Below are 21,396 nucleotides of genomic sequence, written 5' to 3'. Positions count from 1 at the left end.
CTTTGCGCTACTGCCTCATGGCTAGGGATGGTGTTATCCTCCTTTCCACTGACAATGCTTCGCCGAGTGTTGTGGTACCTGCGTCTTTGCGTGCTTCGGTCTTGCGCCTCCTTCACCAAGGACACTGGGCTGTGTCTCGCACAAAATCTCTGGCGCGCCGTCATGTGTACTGGCCTGGCATCGACTCTGAAATAGCACACATGGTCGCTGCCTGTGGTCCTTGTGCGTCACAGGCCGCTGCCCCGAAGTCATCTTTGTCACCGTGGCCTTCGCCTGAGAAGCCCTGAGAGCTGGACTTTGTGGGACCCTTTTTAGGTACTTATTGGCTCCTTGTAATTGACGCCTACTCTAACTTTCCTTTCATTGTCCATTGCAAGTCGCCTACCACCGCGGCAACCACCAGTGCTCTCGCCCCGCATTTTTTCTATGGAAGGCCTGCCCTCCACTCTTGTTACTGATAATTGTCCGCAGTTTGCCTCTTCCGAATTTGTGGATTTTTGTGCTTGTCATGGCGTTATGCATGTCACAGCCCCGCCGTTCCATCCACAATCAAACGGTGAGGCTGAACGACTGGTCCGCACATTTAAGGCTCAGATGCGGAAACTTCTGACTTCAGCTGCTGATGATGCGCTTCTCCAGTTTCTGGCGTCTTACCGTTTCACCCCCATGGGCGACCACAGCCTGGCCGAGCTCTTACATGGCCGATAGCCCCGCACACTACTTCATCTTCTGCGGCCTTCCACCTCACGGCCACGGGTGCCTTCGCTTGGCCGGTTCACCACCGACGACCTCGTCTGGGTACGGGGATATGGCAGGCGGCCAAAATGGAGCCCGGGCCGCATCTTATGACACCGTGGCCAATGCCTGTATGAAATCCAGATGGACACGGGTGTTGCAGTGCGTCATTCGGACCAGTTTTGGCCTCGTGTGCCGGCAACGCCTGTTCCGAATGCCACTACACCACCTTCGGCTCTACCTGACACTCGGCATCTCAGCATCTCTCAATACTCACAACGCAGCCCTCTGACCGTCATTGCGATGCCAGCACAAGAACGGACGCCACCAGGAGACATGCCCATGCAGGAACCGGATGACCATCCTCTGTCAGAGCCAATCTACTCGCCTCCTCCTCCAACGGATGAAGACACATTGCCCATGTCTCCTGTTATATTAACTGGACTTGCCGCAATGGGCAGATTGGTGCATGGGGCCCCAGCAGATTCGATCCCTATGTCTCCTGTCATCTCGACCCGTTATCACCGGGGACACTTCCGTCCGTACGGGAAGCCTCCTCCTCGAGACTTTACGGCGAGTCAAACAATGCCTACAGACGTTAGCCATCTCCAGGACACCTCCATCAGGACCAGTGCAACAATTTCAAAGGGGGAAAAGTGTTGTGACTCGCCGATCATTTAAAGTGCTGCCGCGCAATTACGCACGTCCTCTACGTGCGGCACTGTCTGCCAGCCATGCAGCAGCTGCGCCACCTAAGCGGCCAGCCGAGCAGTGGCCGCTAGACTGGGACTCGGTGCTCATTCGAATGTTAATGTGTGCACATGTCTCGCTTGTCAACTTACTCTGTGACTTATATGTGTTGTGTCGTTCTGAAATGTGTGTTCAACTTGAAGTTATAACACTAACTTTATTGAAAACTAATATATTGGTGATAAAATTTAGGTCTGTGGAAGTAACTTGAAGAAATCAATTACAGAAACTGATTGCTTCACTCTCTTTCACTCAACAGAGAGTGTTTACCACACTGAAACTTCAATAAAGATTAAAAGTGTGTGACATACTGATATTTGATCCCAGAACTTTACCTTATATGGCTAATTCTCTTTCCAATTTAGTTATAGCATGTTTCACAAAATTTCACTTTCAAAGGTAAAAGGTAGTTTGTTAATGCTTGTACCTATTGAAGATGCAACGTGTAAAATTGCTACTGATGCAGAGTTCTTCACAATCTCGTTTATGGTATGTAATCTGGTCCTTATCAGGATACAATCCCATTGTGTTCAAAAATTAGTCATTAAATTTTGACCAATTTGGGACTGTTGCTTGTTCACCTACTAAATGCTTCTGTATCTCACAGTTGTCTATATATACATTGGAATGTTTTCTTCCCCAAACAGCGCTTATTTTCAGATTTATATTCATGTAGAGGCATTAGACAAATTTATTTATTGATTTATACATGGTGGTGCACTTAAAAGTAGCCAGCATCCCATTTGAATGCAAATGCAATATTTCAACTTCTGGAGTAAACATTTACAACAATGGACAATTTTAGGCAATAATCAATTGTTAGCATTTTCCATTGGCATTTAAGTTTACTTCATCAGTGAAGTTAGACTAGGTTTTTGTGGTCGGCAGAATGACTTTCTCAATACAAGGAAGAAATGAAATTGAAGAGGCATGTGTGAAAACAGGTTCAGTTAAGAAAACTCACGAAGTTTTTGGGGTCACATATCCTGGTATAGGACTAGGCAGAAAGGAGAGCAATATAGAGTCCATATAAAAACTGGGGCATCTACATATCTGTGCAAAATGTAAAATGACAGAGAATTCCTTCAGTTTGCACACAAGAAGTAATTGATGGTTTGTTAGACACTTTCGATTACATCATGAGAGATGAAGTGCAGTTTCATCTTTCTGGCCATGTAAATTCATAGAACATTAGGTACTGGCAACAGAGAATCCTAACCTTGTGTGTCAGCAACCAATCCATGATGAAAAAATTGGTGTTTGTTGTGGTATAACAGGAAAACACATCATTGAACTAATATTTTTACAAATGTCTGCTTGTGTCTGTGTATGTGCGGATGGATGTGTACGTGTGCGTGTGCGTGTGCACCTGTCCTTTTTCCCCCTAAGGTAAGTCTTTCCGCTCCCGGGATTGGAATGACTCCTTACCCTCTCCCTTAAAACCCACATCCTTTCGTCTTTGCCTCTCCTTCCCTCTTTCCTGATGAATCAACCGTTGGTTGTGAAAGCTTGAATTTTGTGTGTGTGTTTGTGTTTGTTTGTGTATCTATCAACATACCAACGCTTTTGTTTGGTAAGTTACACCATCTTTGTTTTTAGAAATATTTTTCCCACATGGAATGTTTCCATCTATTATATATATCTAAATACAAGGGTCACTCCAAAAGAAATGCGCACTATTTTTTTAATCCATATTTTTTCTACATGAAAGTTTTACAGTGTGTAGATACATCCTTCAGGAACAATATTTTCATTTCTCCACATAATTTCCTGTTTGGCAGCATGCACAAGGGAGTCATCATCTTCAAACCCTGTTCCATGAAGAGAGTCTTTCAGTTTCCCAAAGTAATGATAGTCACATGGAGCCAGGTCAGGACTGTAAGGTGGGTGTTTCAGTGTTGTCTGTCTGAGTTTTGTGATTGCTTCCATGGTTTTTTGACTGACAAGTGGCAGTGCATTGTCGTACAACAGCAAAACATCCTGATTTTGCCGAGGTGGTTGAACACGACTCAGTCGGGCTTGAAGTTTCTTCAGTGTCGTCACATATGCATCAGAATTTATGGTGGTTCCACTTGGCATGATGTCCATAATAAAGGGTCCTTCGGAATCGAAAAACACCGTAGCTATAACTTTTCCAGCAGAAGGTGTGATTTTGAATTGTTTTTTCTTGGGTGAATTTGCATGATGCCCCTCCATTGATTACCTCTTCATCTCTGGTGAAAAATGATGGAGCCATGTTTCATCACCTGTCACATTTCTTCCAAGAAATTCATCTCCAACATTCTTGTACTGTTTCAAAAGTTCACTGCATACTGTTTTTCTTGTTTCTTTGTGAGCCACTGTCAACATCCGGGGAACCCACCTGGCACAAACCTTTTTTTAACGCCAACACTTTCAGTATTCTGCAAACACTTCCTTCCTCTATCTTAACTTAGTGTGACAATTTGTTCACTGTGATGCGTTTGTCAGCAGTCACCAATTCGTTAACTCTCTGCGCAATGTTTGGAGTGTGTGCAGTACAAGGCCTGCTGCTGCGAGGACAATCGTCAATATTACCGTGCCCACTTTCATCACGTAACCTGCTTGCCCACCAACTAACTGTACTGTGATCGACAGCAGCATCCCCATACACCTTTTTCAACCTCTTGTGGATGTTTCCCACTGTCTCATTTTCACAGTACAGGAATTCTATGACAGCACGTTGCTTCTGACGAACGTCAAGTGTAGCAGCCATCTTGAAGACATGCTGTGATGGTGCCACTCACGGGAACAGGTTGAACTAAGTTTGAAAACAAGCGGGAAGGATGTATCTACACTCTGTAAAACTTTCACACATGCAGAATGAAAACTGTATTTTTACAAAAATAGTGTGGGGAAATGGTCCTTCAGAGGATAAAAAGCGAAAAAGGTCATATGAGCACAAGTCCAGAAATACATTTCATGAGAGGTAACCACTTGAAGGTGTGGATAAAAGTTCTTTGAGTGGCACCAATATCAGCACCAGGCAAGTGACCAACCAGTGCGGGGTAAGTCAGACGATGATGTGTAACGTTGTCCATGACAACTGCCACCATCCATCCATTCTATTAATAGATGAGGCTACCTTTACAAGGGATGGTAATGTCAACTTTCACAACTACCTGTAGGCTATGGAAAATACTCATGGTGTGTTGGCAGCAAACCATCAGAATCTGTTCAGCCCCAATGTGTGGGCAGCTATTTTTGGTGATCACCTTGTGGGACCAGTCACTCTTCCACAGTGTCTCACAGGCTTGCTATATGTTCACTTTATGTGGGTGACCCTACCTCCCTTGCTGGAAGATGTGCCTTCGGTGTTATGAAGGGTAATGTGGTTACTACATAATGATGTTCCAATCACTGCCCTCATGACTGCAAAGCTGAAACACTAGTGCAGACAGAACATTCCCTCTTTCCTGATATGTCCCATGTGTGCTTTCAGTGACTGAAACCTATGCCATCAAAGATCTTTTACCTCCACTGTCAATTGAGTGTACTTCCCTCAAAAAACATTTCCAGCCATATGTCCATGCAACATTATCACCTCCTTATCCTCTCAGGGATCATTTCCTTCCAGTTTGTCCCCATTTAGCAAAATCATTGTTATATCATCTACAGACCTGAGAGAGAGAGAGAGAGAGAGAGAGAGAGAGAGAGAGAGAGAGAGAGAGAGAGAGATAGAGAGAGAGAGAGAGAGAGAGAGGAAGGAAGGAGAAGGAGATGAAGAGCACCAGTGATCTGTTCATAGTCTTAAGTTATTTTACAAACACTATTTCCTGTCACACCTAGAATATGAGTCACACTGATGCTAACGCAAATTATAGCTTTCGTGAATACCTACCTTCATATTTCCTCAAGGTACTGTACTAACTGTATGCACAAGAAAGCCACCATTGTGTGCTTTCTTGGGGAAGACATCCAGAAAGACTGTGTAGCCTGAAACAGTCACTTCAGGTGTGTGAAACACTGTACAGCTCCACATCTGTGGCAGCAGGAGAATAAGTTTTCCCTATCATTCTCAAAATTTTTTAAAATGTAATAGAATTGAGAGATGACAGCTGCAGCATCATGTGGTACATTGTGAACAATGGTTTGCGTATTTATATGGTGATGGAATTGTTGCTAACTGATATTACACTGATAAGCCAAAACGTTATAACCATCTGCTTAATAGCGTGCTGGTCGCCTTTGGAATGAAATACAGCAGCAATTTTTGGTGGCATGGATTCAACAAGTCCTTGGTAGTTTTCTGCAGGCATGTGGCACCAGATGCCTACGCATAGTGTGATGGAGATTTTCTCCTTTGAGAGGTACTCAAGGTACCCTCCGCCACTCACCATCAGGTGGCTTGCGGAGTATGGATGTAGATGTAATATAGAGCAACACTTCTAGCACTCATTGCCTTATTTATTGTCTATCGTGACTGCATATGGCACTGTATTGCACATATAGACTCTGAGATGGACCCAATTCTGGGGAGCACATGTTTTCAACCATGGAACTTCAGACTTCCTCCATCTGTTCTAGTGCAGGAAATTATATTTTCTTATTTTGATTGATTTGTTTGGAATATAGCAAGAAGGCATACTTCTGGGTTTACTACAGCAGCTCCGTCATGTAAAACTGAATGCACAATCGGTAAGCCATCATAGGTTTTCTTCCTACATGGACAAATAGTAAACTACATTTGTGATCTTGTAGTGCATCAAGGAGAGTGGACATCTTTATGGGAATAGGGGAGTGATCAGTAGTACATTTATTGCAGCCATGTTTATGACATGCTGGGAACTGGTGATGGAATCCATATGCAAGGGTGTTATACAGGCTCCTTTCTGCAACTTGGCATGGGCTGAACATGGAAGCAACAGAAAGAGACTGAAGGCATTATTTTGGCACAGATCTGTAAAGGTTTGTATCCATGTTGATCCCATTTCCGTTCCGAAGCTGCAGCCACCATGTGGAATTGGCATAATTTCTCATGAACAGAGTGACCACTAAGAAAACCCAGGATACACAGCAATTACTAAAGCTGCTGTATTTCTAATCACAGTTGGCAATGTTATATCTACAGTTTATGGGAGTTGCAGAAATGATTGTTAGAAATTCAAGGGTAGTCTTTGTTGAAAATGCCCCCACAACCCTCCCCCACATTGCAGTAGCCACTGGGTGGATTAAAACTGTATGCTGGACCCCTTTGCCATTCGAGGATAAGTGCACAACCAACTGAGGTACCCAAGCATGACTCATGACCTGTCTTCACAGCTTTACTTTTGCCAGTACCTTGTCTGAGAGTCATACTTGGGTAGCTTAGTTTGTAGAGCACTTGCCCATGAAACGCAAATGTCTTGGGTTCAAGCCCAGTCTGCACCACAATTTTAATCTGCAAGAAAGTTTCATATCAATGTCCATTCTGCTGCAGAGTGAAAAATTTATTCTGAATAACATTACTGTTTCCATAGCAGTCTTGCTGCACACAGGAGTTGTGGTTTGGTGTTAGTAACATGACTCCAATTTTTGAAAAAATCAGAGCAAAATCTTGCATTATGCCCAGATTCGTAAGATAATAGTCATCTACACAAATCTGTTGCAGTAGTTCAGGCAACTGGTCCATTAGAACATCCATTTTAATGTCACCAAGATCTATTTTATATGTTGTTGCCAAATGATTTTTATATATCTTTGAAGTGGTTTCTAGAGCTTCTTTGCCAGCTTTTTCCAATATGCCTCTTGCTGCTGCATTATTGCTCCTGTTTAGGAGAAATGGTAGTTTCAACTTGACACTGTGTCTGTAGAATGTTAGGTCTTTCTTCTATGAAATTGTGCATGTCTGGTGTCATGACCCTCTTATACCTAGTACCTACATTAAAATCCCACAGCTTCCATAGCAAATTCCAATTACTTTCTCTGTATGCTGCTTTTTGTAAGTGCAGCTATAATTCAGAGTAATATTGCTAAATTGGGAATTGTAAAGGATTCTGACATATGGGTGTAGGCAGCGAATTACAATTACTATGTTACAAAGGGTTTGTGCGAAAAAGAAATCAGATGTTTTACATGGTATACTTTCCATTACAGGCTCGAGTCATTGCTAGGTTAGCACATTGTACAAGTTGCTTATTTCCTATTTGCTTTAATTGGGTTCAGAATGGTGTACTATTCCTACATTGCAAAGCACTTGTAAACAGATGATATGGAACTGAGTACAACAGGCTCAAATGTATTAACAATAGTACTTTGCAGGGGTAAAATGTGTTGGAGACCGTCTATTTGAGTGACAGTCAACCTTTTCTACTTACCACCCACTTTCATATCCGTTTGTAGTAGTAGTAGAAGAGGGGTTTTTTGGGCGCACGACAGCAAGGTCTTCAGCGCCTGTTCAGTAACATAGTGAGACATGTGAAATATCCGTTTGTAGTAAAACTTCCTAACAACTCATCATTTCCACAGTAACATAGGCTTATAAAGTCGGGAAGAAAGGAAATAACTTTACTTTACAAAGTCTATAAAATACTGTTGCAGAAAATTAAAGCATATTACAATAATTAGGCCCTGCTTACCATATACTTTGTGCCAAAAGTTTATGAAGATTTAATGAATGTGTCTTTAACCCCCAACCCTCTACCAACCACCACGAAAGCTGAAACACTCACAATTCTATTTTTTGGCCCTAAAATCATGATTCTTTAATGTTTGCCATTTTTATTCAGAGAAAGTGTTAAGATCACAATTAACTATCACTATCATATTAAGAGTTGCTGTATCTAGGTATTATTTGTCTCAGCATTGAATGCTGATGCCTCTAACAAGACTGCTACATCCATTGGGTATATGTAATATATATAATAATATATTCTGCTATGTAAACTGTGCAGAATATCCAAAATGTCTACTTCTATGTCTCTCACATATGGAGTATCATATAAAATAACGTACACCACTATATGTCATAATAGTATCACATTTTATTACAGAAATATTTAGATGATGTAACAGATTTACTAAAGAGGCTGTGTACACTACACCTGCCAGTACCCAGGAGCATTTGGGGGTTTTAATTTCATCCTACATTTTCTGAGCAGATTTGAAAGGGAAAGGAGGTTTATAGACAATTCTTTATATATGTCCTCTAATACAGTAGACATCCTCAAATCCATCATTTTTTTCTGCAAGTATGGTGACACGTGACTGCTTTCCATTAGTATTAGTGTAAATACTAATATCTTGTATTCTCTTTTTATATTCAGACTTTTGCCATATTGTGTGTGAAAATGTATATGCAAATTGATAAAGATTTTGAGTGAGAAAACTGTTTTTATTGGCTATCCTACCAGGTTTGGATTGGTTTCTTTACCATCAAACTGCGATATAGTTTCTCGCACTCAGCCATAGTATCTACAGTGTGCTTCCAGGAGCAATTCTTCTTCTTTCTTGAAATACCTGTCCAGAGAAAGATTCATAAACACACGACAATAGCTGCCAAAGCCAGTTCGTGTATACACTAAAACACATGTTGTGATGGAGGTGAAGTTCATTATTTTGTTACTTATCTCATTGTAGATGAACATGTTGACTTTATCTTTCTTAAATACAAATTAATGGATGACAAAATAATTCATGTGCGAGTAGCTGTCTAACAGGCACAATCTTTTGGCAAGTGACCACATTGTCATCATTAGCTGCACTGATGAACTGCCCATATGGGGGCCAGCACACAGATCTCCTGCCATCCTCACCCAGCATCTCCTCCCACTTACACACTGCTCCATCTTAGGTTCACACTGCTGGTGGCACCCCTGCTGATCCTCTGTCCAACCTGAAGCCTGTTCATTGCGGGTCATCTCATTCCTCTTGTAATCATACTAATTGAGGATTCCTGGACCTTACTAAGAATGTAGCCAATATCATGATTGAGCAGTGGTTCCCATACTCAGATCTCTGTAAATTCTTTAATGACACAGCCACAGAAATTAGGCATATCTACTGGAAGCTTAGTATGGTCATAATCCATTGTGTGTAATACTGAAAGGAAATTTTCTACAACTGCCAACTTTTTAGGCTGCTCCAGTGTGGTGTGTTGATGTTATTGGTAATGATCTTTGACAGTAGGCACTGTCTGACCTATGTATGTCTTGCCACACTGGTAGAGTATCTGATAGACTCTAGGTGTATTTAGCAAAAGGTTGTTTCTGACACTACCAAACTGCGTCTGTGTTTCATTGATGGACAGGGGACCATCTTTATTTGGTGTTTCTGGAGAATATGTCTCATCTTTTCAAAAGATAGGACATATTCTCCAGAAACACCAAGTGTCAGAAAGAAAAGACGTTGTCTCCAGAAAGACCAAGTGATGGAAAGATAACCATCTCAAACACCACTGTAGTCTTACTGTTCCTTACAAAAGCTCACTCCATGATCATCTAACCATATTACATTCTTTTATGTTGACAACACAGAATACTGAGCAGCAGCATCTGTCGTGTGTGTGTGTGTGTGTGTGTGTGTGTGTGTGTGTGTGTGTGTGTGTGTGTGTGTGTGTGTGTGTGTGTGTGTGTGTGTAGATATTCTTATTACACAAAATCTTTATTAATTTGCCTATACATTTATAGAAAGAATGTGGAGAAAACTGGATACAAAAGGGGAGTACAAGATATCTGCATTTACTGTTATGTAAATAGAAAGTGTTTGCACATTGGGATACTTGCAGAAAAATTGATGGATTCGAGGATGTTCGCTATATTAGAGGGTATATGGAAAATCTGTTTATAAATTTCATTGCCAATTTGGATCTGCTTAAAAAATGGTGGTTGTGTTGTATCAACATGTGATGGACTGGACATTGCACATCTTGTTATTACACAGGTCTTAAGGTAAAAAGTACCATAAACTGCTGCTGTTCCCACAGATTATGTTATTTCTCAGGTCTGAAAAAAATAAGCAATGTACTGATTACACTAATGGAATTATTATATCTTCTAAGTAGTCAGTGATGAAACACATTACTCCTATGACATATAGCAAGGCATTAGTTTACATGGTAGTTCAGATGTGAGAGACACAGAAGATAAGTAGACTTTTGGATATTCTGCATAGTTTACATTGTGTTATAAATACGAGGTCTGCCAAAAAAGTATCTGACCTTTGATTTTCCTGCGCAACGTAGAGACGATACTGCGGCGCCACTGTACACAGTAAAGGAAGAGACATTTATGTGCATGCGTGAATTTTGTCCCTGCCTCCTAACGTGTCAGTCGCTGCCTGTCAGTCGCTGAGTTCGTTGGATTACCGATTCTCTCAAGGTGACTGAACGTGTTGAGCAAAGATACTGCATCAAATTTTGTCAAAAGCTGGGTGATTCTCTAGGCAAAACAATTTGTAAGGTTCAGCAGGCGTTTAGAGAAGATGGGTGTAACACAAATTAAGGAGTGGTTCAGCTGATTCAGAAATGGCTGCACATCAGCAGAGAGTGACCAGTGTTCTGGCAGGCCCCAAACTGCTCGGAGTGCAGCTGTTGTTGAGAGAGTGCAAAATTTGGTGATGGCAGATCGTTGTTTGACCGTGTGGGAGATTGGCCAAGGGGTTGGAGTGAGTAAAGATTCTGCACATGCAATTTTGCGTGATGATTTGAACATGCACTGAGTGGCTGCGAAATTCGTGCCCAAGTTGTTGTTGCCGGAACAAAAAAGACCTCCATTTTGACATTGCACAGGAACTTCTGGACACCACCAACACTGATCCTGGGTTACTGAGAACCGTGATAACTGGAGATGAGTCATGGGTGTATGGGTGTGACCCAGAAACAAAAAGACAGACGTCACAATGGAAGCATCCCGAGTCTCCAAGGCTGAAGAAAGTGTGGCAGGTGTGAAGCAAAATCAAGGTGCTGCTGTTTGTCTTCTTTGATGTCCATGGAATTGTGCATCATGAATACGAACCAAAAGGACAAACAGTGACAAAGGAGTACTATCAAGATGTTCTCTGGCGACTCCGTGATGCAGTTTGGTGCAAAAGACCAGGCATGTGGTTGGCAAAACACTGGCAACTGCATCATGACAACGGCCCCGGACATTCATCCCACTTGATCCAAAATTTCTTGGCCAATCATGGAATTACAACCGTTCGCCAACCTCCCTACTCTCCAGACATGGCTCCTTGTGACTTCGGTTGTTTCCAAAATTGAAGAGGACACTGAAAGGATCCTGTTTTGAGAGTAGAGAAGAGATAATGCGGAACACGACGATGGAGCTGAACACCATTCCAAAAGAAGACTGCCAGAGGTGTTTCCAGCAGTGGGAGGATCGGTGGGCTAAGTGTGTGCAACCACAAGGGGCCTACTTTGAAGGGGATTAGGGTCCCAACCCCATCAGGTATTCGAAATATTTTTTTCTGGCCAAAGGTTGGATACTTTTTAGACAGGCCTCGTACACTGGCACAAATCCTACTACGATGTTAGCAAAAAAGTACTGTATAATTATTTATCTATATATGCAGGGTGAAGAAAAAATATCAAACTTCGAGGTTAGCATGTAATTCCTCATCCAGATTAAAGAAAAAAGTTTATTTAACAAAATCAGATTGGATGGATTTTGAAAACACAAGTGCGAAAACTAGGAGCTGGCTACACTGTCATATTGTGGAATGCATCAGAGTGTACAGAGGAATGCATATCACCCAGCAATACTGTACCAGCTATCATAGCTCACTGAGTACACCGCTGGGACATCAAATCTACATCCACGATGGAGCTATTATTTGACTCCTCATCAGGTTTCGTTTTTATTTCGTAGACGTCTGTTCCATAGTTCTCTTTGTCTATAACCAGGACACCGTTTTGACAGATTTCAATAGCCAGTATGTTTTGATTCTACAAGAAGGGATACAACTGAAAACGTAAATGATGGAAAATTTTTGACAAAAAGTTAGTGCAAAGATCTGTACGTCGATGCTATGGCAGAGGAGAGTATCCCATTCAATCATTGGGTTGTCTGCGTTGCGGCAGGTTTTGACTGCATATCCCTCCATGCTTCTCTGAATTCTGCATTCCTCTTCATTCTTTGGTACCCTCCTTGTGGCCTGCTGACATCATCCAGCATCTGGAACCTTCTTCTGCCATTCCCTCTCTTTCCCGGAACGAAACCTTCAATTGCCTCTCCTATTTGTAGAAGACAATTTCTTCTTAGATTGTGGCCTATCGAGTTTAGTTTCCTGTTCTTCACCGTCAGCAGCATCCTCCGTTCTTCTCCAACTCTCCTCAGTACTTCTTCATTTCTGACTTTATCAGTCGAGCTGATCTTCTCCATTCTACCCCACATCCACATTTCAGAAGCTTCAATTCCCTTCTCATCCTGCTTTCTCAAAGTCCACGTTTCTGCACTATGCAAGGCCACGCTCCATATTAAGCACATAACCAGTCGCTTCCTTAATTCCTCGTTTAAACAACTAGTTAGGAGTCTTCTCTGCTTTTGAAATGCATCTTTTGCCAGAGCCAATCCAACTTCCCTGTAGCTGTTCTATGATTTCTGACCCCAACATAATTTTCGCGTTTCTTTTCTTGAGACCTATGACCATGCTTTTGGTTTTCTTTTTATAATTTTCATACCATATTGTGCAGAGGCATCATTCAGGTCATTTAGCATTTGAGTCAGCGTCTCTTGATTTTCTGCGAGGATTGCCATGTAGTCTGCAAATCTTATATGTTAAATTTTCTGCCCACCTATTCTGACGCCTGTTGTCCCATCCAGTTTTCCAATACTTCCTCCAGGCAGATGTTAAATAGGATCGGCGAGACAACAGCCTTGTGTAACACCTCTGCCAATCTTGCTGTCTTCAGAGATCCCATTACCTATTCATATCCGAGCTTTCTGGTTCAGGTACAGATTTGCGATCAATCTTCCCCCCTCCCACTTTTCTCCCTTCTTTTTCAAGATATCTAACAGCTTATCCCACTGCTCTCTATCAAAGGCCTTTTTGAGGTCTATGAAGACAACATACACTTCTTTTCCCTTTTCTGTGTATCTCTCACCGTGGTTCTTAGGAGTCCAATGGCATACCGTGTTCCCTTTCACCTTATGAAACCATATTGTTCTTCACCAAGCTTTTCTTCTAGCGTTCCATATAGCCTTCTATTCAGAATTCGATGAACTACGTTTGCTGAGTGCGATATTAGTCTGATTGTCCTGTGGTCTTCACACTTTTTGGGATTATTGCTCTTTGGGATTGGGACTACTATACTTACGAGAAAGTCTTTGTCAAAGATGTTGTTGCAAATATAGGTCAACTCATCACCGGTTTCTTTTAAACTCTTTAAGATTTCTGCCGGAATGTCGTCTAGACCACACACTTTGTTGTTTTTAAGTTCTCTCAATGCCTTATTTACCCCTGAACCCAGGGTAAAAATCTCCTTTTTCATCTTCATTTACTGATTCTTCCTTCTCCATCTGCAGATCGGAAGGTCTTTGATCTGCTTCATAGAGAGTTTCAATATATTCTTTCCATCTATTCTGAACAGCGTGTGGGTCACGCAAAAGAGTTCCATCTTTCCCTTCTATCTCCATGTTTGTTTTGTTCTTCCTTCCCTGAAATACTATTTCCTTGGCTACTTGATACATCTTTTCGTACTTGCCCTCTTTCTCCAGTGTCAAATTTTTGAGCAGATTTCTCTCTTCAATTTTTCCCCGGCAGCTAGAAAAATACAGAGTAATCGCCATGAAAAAAATTAATGATCCTGGCCGAAAGACTTTCATTCTTTGCCTTCTCTGCTCATTTGGTTTTCGATTCAGAAAATATAATGATGGACAAACATTTTTAATGGAATGCAGGGACATTGCAACAAGAAGAACGAATTTTTGAGTAAAATATTATTACTGTGTGCGGAGGATGGATTCTTTGTTAAAATTTTGGGTTTCACAAAACCACATGCAAAATTTCAAAGGAAATATTGGCCTGAAAGTACCTACAATTACGTTTGTATAGCATTTATCAGCTATTTTGGCGATGGATGTAAGTGTTCAATCTTTTTGTCGTAATTTTTACTAACATTTGAAATTATCACTCACTGGCAATTCTGTAGGATGGTGGAATGACCTTGACGTGTCTTCGTGATGGCCGCTATGGTGTCCAGTTTCTGCATTGTTTAGCTCAATGAAGACGTGCAACTCTGTTTGATGCTATGAGCAATGGCGTTTTTTGAGGTATCCGATTCCCCTGGGTGCAGTTGCCTTCGAAATGTTCGCTTGGAAACTAGTTGAGATGGACCAGCATTCACTGACTGCAGCGATTCCTGTGGGGTTTGAAACCAATTGTCATTGAGAAGGCGAGACACTAGTCTCCAACCCCTGTCGGTTAGCATCTTTGCACAACCGCCGTTCTTATGCTGTGTTACATGGCTGTGAGTGGCACACCATTATGTGTAAAACTTTTGGACAGTCTATATTGATGCACTAATAAATTTGTCAATTAAATTTACTGCATCATGGTAGGTACAGCCAAACACGATAACTCCTTTGTGACATTCTGTCGCGTCTCAACTTTGACCCACATTTACGCACTGATTCCCTACTACCGAATGGCATACAGTACGCACATCGCTTCACCGCCGTGACTTATGTCACGTTGGAGAGTCACATGACTGTTTTGTGCCAGTTCCACCCCATCTACAGTCCTTCAAAGCAACCAGTGTGCTCCTATGAGGTGTTGACTAATACTTCAGCCAGTGAACTTAAGTGAAATCGGCTGTCGACTATCGAACAACTTTCTTCCAGATCCATCCTCGAGTAGAAGCACTAGGCCAATACCAAACCAAATGTTACGAACCTGCCTCAAGAACTGTGGAACCGAACTGAAGCTCAGAGGTGCCTGAGGACTTGTAGAACAGTACAGCTCTCATTATCCTGCCGATCGTCAGTTGGATGGGTTGCTGGAAGACCAGGTGGGACAGAGGCTACAGAGGCCTCTTCTGGGATGAAAAACGTTGGCAGAATAACATTTGAGATCCATGCGAATGCAGGTGACAACGAAGTGGTAATAGAATAAATTCATTTGTTTTGCCGCTGTGTCTGAGGTTGCTTTACAATTTTTAAAGAAATTTGAAATTCGTCGTTGCAACTTCTACTTACTTTACTTTCATTTTCTTTATTTTATGCAAATCGATGCAGAGGACCTTGCATAGCTATCAGGAGCCTCTTTTAGTGAATTCTGTTTCCTGCTTTCTGTCGCCAATCACCTTTTATGTCGATCTGCAATAAGTCATCATGGAGTTCGTCTCCTCACATTTTCGTTGATCTCTCCAGTAGCCTTCTGTCGTGGGCAGCAAAATCAATGGATTTTAAAGGCCTTCAGCGTTTATGCATCCGACTGACATGATCTGCGCGTACAAGCCATTTGGTTTCCATGAGGCCTATAATATTTCGGAAGTTGCAGATTTCATCCATCAAAATTTCACTGGACCCTCCATTTCCAAGTGGTCTCATGTTGTACCGAATCACAGCTCTTCCTGAAGCGCTCGAAAACTAGAGGATGATTTAAGGCCTTTTTCCAGACACTCCCTATTTCGTATTTAAAATTCCTTGACAAACTGCGAAGTTTAAAAGGCTAGTTGAAACTGTGCTGCGATGGCCTTTCGACTTGGATCCACGCTTTGCTCTCTGCGTCATTCGATGTGAAGGTCATCTTCTAATATTTAAAATCATGAACCCTTTTGTAGAAATGGGTCCTGGCATCCAACGACTGATATGGAAATAGATATGAGTTTTTCTTATTTCCATATATTTAGTCTTCGATTTATGCACCAGAACACAGATCCTGCTTGCTGCAGCCTTCACGCTGTCGCTCACCCGCATCACTTCTTCCTTAGATCTGGACAACTGGGCCATGTAGTTGCCAAATGTGATAGGGCCATGTAGTTGCCAAATGTGATACGCATGATTTTCTCACCATCGCCTTCGAACAACAAAAAACACGTATTTATTTTACCATACGACTTTCGTTTAATTCCTTTAAAAATCGTCAGCGGCCTCGATGGTACAAATTTATAATTCTCGTTTACTTCTAGTTCTATAAATACACTGAAGAGCAAATGAAACTCGTACACCAGCCTAATATTCTGTAAGGACCCCGCGACCACACAGAAGTGCCGCAACACGACAATGCATGGACTCGGCTAATGTCTGAAGTAGTAACTGGAGGGAACTGACGCCATGAATCCTGCAGGACTGTCCATAAATCCTTACGAGTACGAGGGGGTGGAGATCTCTTCTGAACAGCACGTTGCATGGCATCCCAGTTATGCTCAAGGTTCATCTTTGGGGAGTTTGGTGGCCAGCGGAAATGTTTAAACTCAGAAAAGTGTTCCCGGAGCCACTCGGTAGCAATTATCGACGTGTGGGGGTGTCGCATTGTCCTTCTGAAATTGCCCAAGTCTGCCGGAATGCACAATGGACATGAATGGATGCAGGTGATCAGACAGGATGTTTACGTGCGTTTCGTCATATATCAGTCCAACTGCACAGCCCCACGCCATTACAGAGCCTCCACCAGCTTGAACAGTCCCTTCCTGACATGCAGGGTCCATGTGTTCATGAACTTGTCTCCATACCCGTTCATGTCCATCCACTCGATACAATTTGAAACGAGACTCGCCCGACCAGGCGACGTGTTTCCAGTCATCAAGAGTCCAATGTCGGTGTTGACGGGCCCAGCCGAGGTGTAAAGCGTTGTGTCGTGAAGCCACGAAGGGTACACGAGTGGGCCTTCGGCTCCGAAAGCCCATACAATGATGTTTCGTTGAATGGTTCGCATGCTGACACTTGTTGAAGGCCCAGCATTGAAATCTGCAGCAATTGTGGAAGGGTTGCACTTCTGTCACGTTGAACGATTCTCTTCAGTCGTCGTTGGTTCCGTTCTTGCAGGATCTTTTTTCGCCCGCAGCAAGTCAATGAGTTGATGTTTTACCGTATTCCTGATATTCACGGTACACTCGTGAAACGGTCGTACGGGAAAATCCCCACTTCATCGCTATCTCGGAGATGCTGTGTCCCATAGCTCGTGCGCCTACTATAACACTACGTTCAAACTCACTTAAGCCTTGATAATCTGCCATTGTAGCAACAGTAACCGATCTAACAACTGCGCCAGACACTAGTCTTATATAGGCGTTGCCGACTGCAGCGCCGTATTCAGCCTCTTTACATATCTCTGTATTTGAATATGCGTGTCTATACCAGTTTCCCCACAGCAATATAATTTTTACGTAGAGCATTTTTTCCAAATTTCCGCTTGCATCTGGAAGTGTCGCCTAATTTCACATTTTCCAGGGTTTTGCACTGTTGTTTTCAAACTAATTTCACTTTGGCTTGCGGGTATTCACGTTTTGTGATGACAAAACGTTGTACTATTAGCGTTTAGTGACGTTGTTCTGGCTAAACGTATGTGTGTTTTGTGTGTGTTACGTGTTAACTCTGGTTTTCAGCTTCTCTAAAAAACGAAATTTTGATCTGTTGTTTGCTGTAAGTGTATTATTTCGTTTTATTTACGTTCACATGTAGTTATACAAATATGTGAGGTGAATGAGGAATGTGGGAATTAATGATTGAAATGGAGAGTTGGTGGAGGGGCAGGACAAAGATGAGTAAAACTTAGTGAACAGTTAATGGAAAGGAGAGGTAGGGAGCAGTTGAAGCTCATGAAAAATTTTATCAGTGGCCGGCCGAGGTGGCCGAGCGGTCTGGGCGCTACAGTCTGGAACCGCGCGACCGCTACGGTCGCAGGTTCGAATCCTGCCTCGGGCATGGATGTGTGTGATGTCTTTAGGTTAGTTAGTTTTAAGTAGTTCTAAGTTCTAGGGGACTGATGACCTTAGAAGTTAAGTCCCATAGAGCTCAGAGCCATTTGAACCATTTTTTATCAGTGTATTACGATATTACAAAAATAAACAGAAAACAAATTCACCAAAATATATTACAATAAAAAGTTATACTCTCTCAGTAACTAAAAACAAAGTTCGTACATCGCTGTTCTCTGCTACAGAATTGGTTACCATATTGTTCTCAGTTGTCTGTCTAAGCACACACTCGGAATCCACGACGTATTCGGATAAAGCGGCCAAATACTTGTGACAAGGAAGAATACAGATGCAATTGCTGAGTTCAGAATGTGTTACAAACGTAGTGTCTAACCACACAGCCGTACTGAACACAGACAGCATGTACTATTATTATGTATGTTAGGATCTTCATAAGGCTATTCCTCCGATGTGTCATTAATTGACATTTGATTGTAGGAAATCGTGCAAAGTATGAGATGCTTGTGATAAATCTACAATGCGCCAAAAAAAAAAAAAAAACATTGGTATTGCAAAAATGCACCACAGGTGAAACATAGTGCTTTTCGGCTGGCCGTCCAGTTCCAACTTTTGATTGGTCGCTTGGTTTGAGTGCAGATGGCGTTATGAGGATTTTATTAGATTTGATGTTATTCATGTTCTTGCATCTATTAATGTGATGCTGTGAGGACTGTAGCACAGTTAATGACATCACATCAGAGCATGCACAGTCCTCCTCTACGTGGATCGTAGCGCGGCTGAAATAATTTTCAGCACACGACACTGTGGTTTCTTGTTAATGCGGTGAGAGCATATGTGACTCCGGTACATTTCAGTCACATGGATCAAAATACGCTGGCCGAGATCTACCATGATAAAAGAGCGGATATGGGAGAACCAATTCAATGTTTCCCCGACCTCATCTGTTTCGATTTGTATCTTTGGAAACTGATGTTGAATCAGCGTGCAATAATTTCTTAAGAACTGCTCGAAAATAAACTATTTTCTAACGTATTTGTACATTCGATTGCTTTTCTGTTTCTGAGGAACGTACTCTAATGTTGTGTAAGTATTTTAATATATTTAGTAAGTGTAAGTGTAAACAGTTTTTTTGAACACCACAGAAGGTTGCAGAGCGTTCTTGAAACTGAGCATTACGAAGACACAATGGTGTGAAACATCCTAGAGTTGATTCGTGCTTTAAGCGTCAACTTGGACAAGGACCTTGTTCTTCGTCAAATTTTCTGAAATGAGACAGGGGTCTGGAGAAAATTATTTCTTATGTGCGATATGAACCTGGATAGTTTTAATAATTTCAGTATTTCATTCACAATGCTATTGATATTTTGAGCATCTTCAATGGATTTGGTGTGGTGAAGAAACAACATGTAGCACTTCGAAAGTTAGACATTTATTATTTAATTATTGTAATGATTTATCACCATCATTATTGTAATAGTTATTAGGAACTATTTTTGCATTTATGTGCATCGTTTATGTACATGCAGTCGTTATACATAATATTTATTCATAGTTAGCAGCGATATATTGGCCGAAGACTCTGACGGATTCAAAAAATGGCTTCACTATGCTGATGATGTCAGACTCTGGAAGGTCGAAACCCTGGCTTCCTCCAGCAGGGAGTTCGATGGTATATGACAGAGGCACTCCAGCGACGGCCTTCACCCAGTCGTCGCTGTTACCAGACACTGGATCTGTAAGCAAATCACATAAATAACCATCGTTAGCACAGCAGAGCGCCGACCTCGAAAGAGTTCACATGTCTAAACCTTGGTAATATTGAAGTTAGTTTTTGTGTGCTGATGCGGATAGTTCCTTGCGTTAATTAATACTGTGAAGAGAAGTAACGCGAGATTGGAGATGGTACTGATGATAGATAGTATTTTGGAGCATGTTGAACTGGAGCCAGTGGGAACTAGCATACACCTCAACAAATTACGATAGTTGGTTCCCCAGTCCGAGCGACAGATAGCACAGAGTGACTTTTTGATGTGTAGAAAACGTAGCTTTCCAGAACTACAGGTAAGATTCAAACGAAAGTTTCTTTTCAGATATTTTGTTTGACCAACCATTTCGCCAAGAATTAACGGCAAACTTTTTCTTTTATAGGAACGATATTTGGAAACCGCCTGTGGCTGAAACAAGCAGCCAGACGCAGTATTTACTGATTCGCGTTTACAATAGCTGCCGTTACAGGGGTGGACAAAAATGTAGAAACACCACAAACACGACAGATCTGTTCAGCGGCAGCCTACCTACTCGTCTGAGTTATGGATAGCTTCAGCCACTTTCATTTATTAATCGTACGGCTTTCTGAAGCACTGAAAAAAATTGCATATACACAGGGTAGACAGCAATATGGGAAAACCAAAAACAGAACACTTTACCATGCTTAATGCGATGCAGGAAAACCGTTTGCATTCAAAACAGCTTCCATAGGTCTCGGAATGGATAAATACAGATTCTGTAATGTTTTCAAGGCAGTTTTATACCATTCTTCCTGTAAAATAGATGATGAAGGTGGATAGCGATCACACATCCCTCTCTCCATAGTAGATCACAAAGGTTCAGTAATATCGAGATCTGCTTACTGTGGTGGTCAGGAGACTGCGACAGTTCATCCTCTTTCTCACAGTGCCAGTCCCCAGTGTGAGCTGTGTGGACAGGGGTCATGTCGTCTTGGAGGGCAGCCTCATTATTGGAGGGCAAACATTGTACTATGGGACAGACCTGATCAGCCAACATTCTCGCATAATACTTGGCCACCTTGCAGAGTAACAGTGGGGCCCATGGAATACCAAGATTTGTCTGTCCAAATCATCGCCGACCCCTGCCAAGTTTCTCTCCTGGGATGTAAACTCGGACAGAAGTTGGAAATAATGTGAAACAAGACCCATCCGATCAAATGACATTCTTCTGTTCCTGTGTAGCCTGGGTTTTATGTCTTCGGCACCACATTTTGCCGTTACGTATGCTTACATCACTGATGATGATGATGATGATGTTTGGTTTGTGGATCACTCAACTGCTCGGTGATCAGCGCCCATACAAAGTCCCAA

General features: G+C 42.0%; 1 protein-coding gene across 1 annotated transcript in view; it reads right to left on the bottom strand.

Moving 5' to 3' along the window:
• Nucleotides 1–13,868: 13,868 nt before the first annotated feature.
• Nucleotides 13,869–21,396, bottom strand: part of LOC124796033 (carboxypeptidase B-like) — a 128,044-nt gene continuing 120,516 nt past the window's right edge. Inside the window, exons 9-10 of the mRNA XM_047260118.1 lie at nt 19,923–20,031; nt 13,869–14,181 (exon numbers count right to left, since the gene is read on the bottom strand). Coding sequence (XP_047116074.1) covers nt 13,869–14,181; nt 19,923–20,031 — 422 coding nt within the window. The remainder of the gene's footprint in view (nt 14,182–19,922; nt 20,032–21,396) is intronic.

Source organism: Schistocerca piceifrons, chromosome 4, assembly GCF_021461385.2.
Source record: "Schistocerca piceifrons isolate TAMUIC-IGC-003096 chromosome 4, iqSchPice1.1, whole genome shotgun sequence".
In the NCBI taxonomy this organism is placed as follows: Eukaryota; Metazoa; Arthropoda; class Insecta; order Orthoptera; family Acrididae; genus Schistocerca; species Schistocerca piceifrons.
The sequence above is the reverse complement of the archived record's forward strand: the minus strand, read 5'-3'. Positions and strand labels throughout refer to the sequence as shown.